Source organism: Drosophila takahashii, chromosome 3L (genome assembly GCF_030179915.1).
Source record: "Drosophila takahashii strain IR98-3 E-12201 chromosome 3L, DtakHiC1v2, whole genome shotgun sequence".
Taxonomy (NCBI): Eukaryota; Metazoa; Arthropoda; class Insecta; order Diptera; family Drosophilidae; genus Drosophila; species Drosophila takahashii.
In genome coordinates, this window is record NC_091680.1 from 29,172,550 (window position 1) to 29,180,750 (window position 8,201).

The window sequence follows — 8,201 nt, forward strand, 5'->3', positions numbered from 1 at the left end:
AGTAACGGTATAATCAACGAAAACAGTAACACTCTGGCGTCTGATTTATAAACATTAAAAAATTGGTGCTTCGAGTAGTCGAATAGCCAGAAACGTTTGTTTCGGGACATTTCAATGAAATTAGAATTTTTCAACGGTGATCTATAGATATCTGCGTCGTGTAGAACCGTCCCTAACCTCAATCGCCATGCGGAGTGTCACTCAACAACGGGGCTTTTGCAAAAGCCAAATTACACGTGCGCATAACAATGCCACTAAATTCGTGGAAGATATTCAGTCAATCCCGACCCTAGTCGCGCGATTGGCTCAACTACAGGAAAACTATTTACGGTTCGTAAAGCTCACAGAGGAGCTGTACGCCTATGAGTCTGAAGAGGGTTGGGAAAACCCTGAGGAAGACTTTGATGTATACGAGGAAAAACACTACGATACGTATGCTGTATTTAGTAATACGCTGGAAGAGTTAAAGGCTGAATTCGCTGATTCTACTCTTCTTGTTCCTGACAAATCCCTCAACACGTCCCACAGAAGCCATGTGGACTTCCAGTTCGAGCGAATCAAGCTTCCAACCTTTTCGGGAAATTATGAAGACTGGAAACATTTTTCGGACATGTTCATGGCATCCATCGCATCACACTCAGGACTCACTGACTGCCAAAGATTTCACTATTTAAAGTCCTACCTGTCCGGCGAGGCGCTCACATTAGTAAAACACATTCCCGTTACTAATGAAATCTACAGTGAAGCCTGGGACAGGTTGGAAAAGCGATATAACAAACAGTCGCTAATTATGTGATCGTTCCTCAACAGTTTCTTAACTCTACCTAGTGCCACCACCATCAGCATCGGCGCCGTGCGAAAATTGGCTGACGGCGCAGACGAGGTAATTCGTGGATTGAGAGGACTATAATGCGAGCAGCGAGATCCTTGTTTAATTTTTATATTATTGAAACTGGATCCTAAAACTCGCCAAGCATGGGCCCAGTGCGCAGAATCTGAAAGTCTAAATGTGACCATCAACCAGTTTCTAACATTTCTCACATCACATTGCGACACCTTAGAAGCCTGCCAACTTGTTCGCGCGCCACAAGCTCGACGAGCCGCTACAACACACCACGCTGACGCTCATCAGAGACGCGAGGAAAACAAGTGTCTATCTTGCCAGCAGGATCATCCACTGTTCAGGTGTGATCAATTCTTATCATTGGACGTCGCCACACGCCGAGAATTTCTGGGGAACAGAAAGCTCTGTTTCAATTGCCTTAGTGCCTCCCACATGGTCGGCAATTGCACATCAAAACACACCTGCCGGGTCTGCCGCCGCAAACATCATACATTAGTTCACGACCCGCCGCAGATGTCTGGCACTGGAACCTACCAGGAGCCACCTAGCGTAAGCAACAGCAATTTGCCATCAACATCCCGAGCTGGAACCTCATCATACCCTGGAAAATATTCCGGTTGCAGGTTCGCAAACCCTTTTGCCAACCATTCTCGCAGACGTAATCGACGCCTGGGGAAATACAACAACTTGTCGGATGCTCCTAGACACGGGATCCACAATAACTTTGGCATCGGAATCATTTGTCCAGCGGATTGGCGTGCATCAAACGCATGCATGGACTTAAATTCTTGGTCTGGCTACCAACAACGCTGGCCTCACACGCGGACGCGCCCTTTTTAAGCTGCGCTCTCGTCATTCGGATCACCACATCGAGATGGTCTCCTTCATACTGCCCTCGTTAACGACATCGCTTCCAGCGCAAGCTATTGACACTTCGTCTACAACCTGGAAGAAAATCTCAGCGCTTCCCTTAGCAGACCCTACGTTCTGCACTCCGGGATCTATAGATGTCATCGTTGGATCTGATCAACTCTGGGGTCTATATACCGGAGAAAGAAAATATTTTGGTAAGGACTACCCTATAGCTAAAATTTTTGGTAGGATTATTGCAGGCTCGTACAATGCCTGCAATGACCACATCACTCCGGCCGTGACCCATCACGCGGACCTTGACAGGATGGTTCGATCATTCATGGAAATGGACAGTGTGCAACCTAGCCAAGCTCTCTTGGACTCCAGTGATCCCACAGAGAGTCATTTTGCCCGCAATCACACGCGCTCCAAGGACGGTGTTTATATTGTCGAATACCACTTCAAAGAGCGAGCACCTCCTATTGAATCAACTTTACCACAAGCCACCAACCGCCTCGTTTCACTAGAGCGGTACTTAAACAGCAATACGAGGATTTTTTGTATGACTACTTGCAGCGTGGTCATATGGAACAGCTGACCTCAGTCCAAGCTGGGGAAAGCCTGGACACTTGCGTGTATTTACCACATCACGCCGTCATCAAGATGGACAGCCTGACTACCAAGTGTCGGGTCGTCTTCGACGGATCTGGAAAGGAAAGTTCTGGGATCTCGCTCAACGATCGACTTCATGTTGGGCCACCGATCCAACGGGACTTGCTCGGAGTCTGCCTACGTTTCCGACAGCACCGATATGTTCTATGTGAAGATATAGAAAAAATGCTTAGAGGGATTCAAGTTGCCAAGCCTCACACCAATTTTCAACGCATTGTGTGGCGCAAGAATGAGAAGGAACCGATTCTTCATTTCCGACTTCTAACCGTCACCTACGGCTTGGCACCCTCCCCATTTCTGGCCGTTCGAGTTTTAAAGCAATTAGCTGACGATCATTGCCTCGAATACCCGGCCGAATCACGAGCTTTGTCAAACGACGCTTATGTGGACGACATTCCAACTGGATGCGATACAGTTGACGATCTTTTGCTGCTCAAACAGGAGCTGATTGGACTTTTAGACAAAGCTAAATTCAAACTACGAAAATGGAGTTCAAATTGCTGGCAGCTTCTTCAGTCACTTCCACAAGGGGATAGATGTTATGACCCAATACAACTCAGTAAGGATTCACCCATGGAACCACACGTTAAGATCCTGGGACTTCAGTGGAATCCAGGTCGTGACGTCATGTTCATCAAAACAACCAAGTTCGATCTCAACATTATTCCCACCAAACGAGAATTATTGTCACAACTGTCCAAAATCTACGACCCACTCGGCTTGACAGCGCCCACTACCGTGCTGCTCAAGCTCATATTTCAAGAGAGTTGGACATTATACATTGGGACCAGCAAATTCCGGACGCTCTGAATGCCCGTTGGAGATCACTGGTAGAGGATTTACCGTCGCTCACACACTGCCAAGTACCTCGATATATTGCTGCACCCTTTTAACAAATCCAACTACACGGATTCGCCGACGCATCCTCGCACGCGTATGGTGCTCTGGTACTCTGGTACACTCAAAAAAAAACGGCGTGCTAAATTCAAATTTTTTATTCTTGATTTTAATTTATTCCGAGATCAAAAATTTCAATCCCGTTTGGATAAAAGGTTTTTTATTTTTGGGATTACTTTGAGCCCGAGAAATTTATGTTATCCTAAAAAAGATTGTATTAATACTTTTTTATCCGAATCTGGAATAAAAATTTGTACTTTAAGTCTGAAAAGATATATGTCATCCTAAAAAGATTAAATTATGACTTTTTTATCCGAACGGGATTAAATTCCGAGCTGTCATATAAAATTCGATTCGACTTGTTGGTTGAAAAAGATTTTTGTAAGATCCCAACAGGGTTTCAAAACTGTTCACAAACCTGTTTTTTTTATAAACCAAATGATTTACAAAACTACTACTAACGCGTTATATGTTTTTAGTCTAAAGGAGTAACGTTGTTTTTTTTCCAACAGATGGCACTGCATCGTACAGTAATAAAAACTAACTAATAAGGTAGCGCCATCTAAATGTGAAAATGTGTAAATTGGAAATCCTTAGCCAAAACTTTAATTTTCCGATAATTAAAGACCCCCAACTCATACCAACACTAATCGAACCAAACTGGTAACTTCTTGTGTAGACTGCTTTGACTTATACGTCAATAATTCAAAACGTTTAATAAATCAGTGCTATTTGAATTCAGTGTGTCCGAGAGTCAGTTCACTGTGTGGAAAGTGATCCGGAAATAGTGAGGCCAAGCTAAGTTTTGATGAACTGGAAGACGAAGACGATACAACAATAATAGCTTTATTATGAGGTAAAGTATACACATTTTCATGGGCACAGCTGTTCAACATGTAAAGGCGTTGTTTTGTAAAATTAAAACCTTTTTTGACTCTAATTTTTTATTTTCGTTTATAAATAGATTGTCAAGATTTAATTTGAAAATGCTGACTAACATGCGCAAATCCACGTAAAGGCCTTAAGGGATAAATTGCGCCTCACTCTTTTAAAAAAATAATGGAATGAAAAATAATTGACCAACAAATTTGTTTTAAGAACAACTCACCACCCCACATCCAAATCCTGGATCCGCCACTGCTGCTTACAATTCTCAGCCCAATTCAAATCGAGTAACATTGGAAAGAGGAGTGAAAAAGTGACCCTTGCTGGCGCGGAGGAAAAATTATTTCTTCAGCTGACAACAATATTCAACTATCAAGACCGTATAGAGGAGATTATATCCAAAAACAACTCCTTCTCTGATAGTCAGAGCAAATAACACCTTCCTTACGGTTATATCCACAAAATGATATGTAGTTTAGAATCAAGTATTTTTAATATTAAAATAAAAAAATTAAATAAAAACATAATTTTGTAAATGTTGTATCGGTTTTTGGGTTTTTGGGGATTTATTGGAATTTATATAATCTCGGCCGAGCTCAATTCAAGTACGTTTGGGATAAAAATTATCCTGTTTTTCGGGATTGAAACTATCCCGTTCGAGATTAAATTTAGTACGTTTGGGATAGAATCAATCTCGATTTTTGGGGTTGAATTAATCCCAGCCTACTCAATAACGATAAATTTAATCTATTTTGGCTTGCAAAACTACGGAATTACTTCAATCTTTTTTGGATCAATTTTAGCATATTCGGGCTTACCCTGTTTTCAATCCCGTTTCGCATTGATTCAATCCCGTTTGACTTGAATTTTTTTTTCAGTGTAGCGGCAAAAACCCGTGTAGCCAGTATCAATTCCACGTCTGGAATTGAACGCCGCACTACTTCTGTTGCGGTTGCTTACTATTTTCAAATCATCGCTAACCATTCCTGTTAACAACACGAGCTGTTGGACAGATTCGGAGATTGTGCTCCACTGGCTATCCGCACCACCACGGAATTGGAACACATACGTCTGCAACAGAACGGCGGAGATTCTGAACGACTACCCACGTAGCTGCTGGAGCCACTTACGCTCCGAGGACAATCCTGCCGACTGCGCATCTCGGGGACTTCACCCATCGAAGCTTCTAAAACACGACCTCTGGTGGAAGGGTCCATCCTGGTTGGGCCAGCCACAATATGAATGGCCGCTATGTACAACCAAGTTCCGAGCTGACACAAATTTCGAGGTCAGGGCCGAGGAACGTCCAGCCAAGCCCACAATTCTACATAGCTTTCCTGACGAAAGTATCGACGAGTTGCTCATCAACAAGATCTCATCCTGGACTCGTCTCATACGGGTAACTAGCTATTGTTATCGCTTTATTCATCGTCTTCGTTCGCACCACAGGCCTGTTTCTGAGTATCTCACATCAACGGAACTGCAGGCAGCTCGGGACCAACTCATTCGCCATATCCAGCGAAAGGCTTTTCAAAGGGAATATACACAGCTAGAAAACGGACTCCAGCTCCATGCAAAATCTCCGCTGATCCGGTTTTCTACATTTCTCGACCATGAGAAACTACTCAGAGTTGGTGGACGAATCGAGAGATCGACTCTCATCTACAACGCCAAGCACCCGTTGCTCATTCCAAAGAATTCTCCAATCGCAGAGTTACTTGTACGACATTCTCACGTGACGAACCTACACACAGGGGTGGATGCAAAGCTCACAAATCTTCGTCAACAGTACTGGATCTTAGGTGGTCGCAACATTGTCCGAAAGACTGTCTTCCAATGCAAGCGCTGCTTCCTTCAACGCAAGGCTACAACTAACCAGATCATGGAAGATCTACCTATGCCTCGAGTTCAGGCCAGCCGCTGCTTTCATCATACCGGGTTGGATTATGCCGGCCCAATATCAATCAAAGAATCTACTGGACTTACACCAAGGATCGGAAAGGCATGGTTCGCTATATTCGTATGTCTAACAACCAAGGCGATCCACGTCGAAGCAGTCACCGATCTAACAACCAATGCGTTCATCGCAGCTTTTCAACGATTCACTGCTCGCCGCTCTAAGCCGACTGATCTCTACTCAGACAACGGAACAACGTTTCATGGCAGCAAACGAGTACTCGATGAGATGAGGCTACTCGCCATGAAGCACAGCAAGGATGAATATCTATCCAATTATTTCGCCAACGAAGGTATCTTGTGGCACTTCATACCGCCTTCTTCACCACATTTCGGCGGAATATGGGAGTCTAGAGTTCGGTCCATCAAGCTACATATGAAACGAATAATGGGATCGACAGCATTAACCTTCGAGGAACTTTCTACAGTGTTGATTCAGATTGAAGCCTTACTTAACTCTCGTCATCTTTGCTCATCCGGGGATACTACCCTCGATCCGCTCACACCAGCCCATTTCCTGACTGGCGCTCCCTATACTGCTATACCGGAACCATCCCGCCTCGATGTTCCCATCAACCGCTTGGAACGATGGACTCAACTACAAGCAATGGTCCAAGGGTTTTGGAAACGTTGGCATATGGAATACCTCACTTCTCTCCACGAGCGAACAAAATGGCAACTGGAGAACGACAATTTAAAGGTCGACACACTAGTCGTAAATGGATACTCGGACGGATCCTGGAGGTGCATGCCGGACAAGACGACAAGGTCCGAGTTGTTACCATCAAAACCGCCCAACGAGTAGTTAAGCGCCCAATCACCAAACTGGCTATTTTGCCTCTTTGCTGAACAACCGTTCAGGGGGGCCGGTATGTTTGGGAACCAGACAGCCTGTACTCTTAGTTATATTTACTTTGTAATCTCTTTCGTAATCTTTACGCACACGCGCATGAAGCGCAGCTTAATTTGTATGTACGTGTAGGAGCTTTGCCCAAATGCATTGTCTCGGTCAGTACTTTTCCATTCACCTCTAACTGTAACGTGTTTATGACATCATTCAGCTTATTCTTGTACTATTCTACCAAGCTACAGTCAGTCACACTTTTGCTACCAACGCAACCACGGCGCATCGCGCGTTTGATTCTAATCATTATTGAAATGTTCGGTGAAGACAAATAAAAATCAACGAAAACAGTAACACTCTGACGTCTGATTTATAAACAGCACTTCAGAACGCCTTTCAAAAGCGCCTTTGTCCAAAATTGTATTCATGTTATGATCTCGTACACACAAATACTGATCTCATGCTCAGGTTACTGATATCATCCGAACCATTTATAGCAAGTTTGCGAGTTCGTTCGGGACAAAAATAGAAGTGATTTTCGGGGAAGTTCATTTAACGCTAGAATTTAGCGAATTCTGATGGAATATTTGAATGCGATTTTGTTTTTAAATGTTGTCCAAACATGTCGCTGTGAAATGGTTTTGGTTTTACTCAAAAATGGTTTGCCGTTTTTTTTTATGCAGTTTCAACCACATTCGCTCGGGACATTTTTTCTTAGCGTTTTGTAAAGTGTATTTCTTTACCTCTAACCCTTAATTACTGGCTGTTTTGCTTTTAACCAGGGTTCGTAAACATCACTCATTTTAAATATCCCTCAAAAACAAGCCGACTGTGATGAAAATAAATATATATCAATCACGATACAAACAAATTGTCATCTTTGCTCATTCAAATACATATCGCTCACTGATCGAAAAATATTCATCATGAGTGAGGAAAATAAAATGATGAGAAGGTGAGGGAAAAAAATATCCCTCACAAATGATGAAATGATCATTGACAATATAGTCAAAGACAAATAGCACCGACAACTCAAAAGCATGTTCAATTTACAATGTGAAGAAATAAAGTATTTGATCCATAGTCGGTGGTAGACTTAGCAGAAGATACAAAAGATGTAACCTGCGCTTAAAAACATATAAAGTGCTTATTAAAGTCTAGATAATACAAAGAAAAACTTTTATAAACTTGGTCTTAGTAGCCTTATTTTGGTTAATATTTTCCTCACTTTTTCCTCACAATATGTCAAAA

At 42.9% G+C, this 8,201-nt stretch overlaps 1 protein-coding gene across 1 annotated transcript; it reads left to right on the top strand.

Annotated features, from left to right (window-relative positions):
• The first annotated feature begins 4,613 nt into the window (after nt 1–4,613).
• Nucleotides 4,614–6,911, top strand: LOC123002438 (uncharacterized). The gene is made up of 2 exons (XM_044392605.1): nt 4,614–4,635; nt 5,164–6,911. Exons 1-2 carry the CDS (start codon nt 4,614–4,616, stop codon nt 6,909–6,911), a joined length of 1,770 nt encoding a protein of 589 aa, XP_044248540.1.
• Nucleotides 6,912–8,201: the final 1,290 nt, after the last annotated feature.

Coding starts and splice junctions, on each gene's coding strand:
- LOC123002438 (XM_044392605.1), top strand. CDS start 4,614: ATGATATGTAGTTTAGAATCAA. Junction 4,636..5,163: donor GATATGTAGTTTAGAATCAA/GTATTTTTAATA, acceptor GCTGTTGGACAG/ATTCGGAGATTGTGCTCCAC.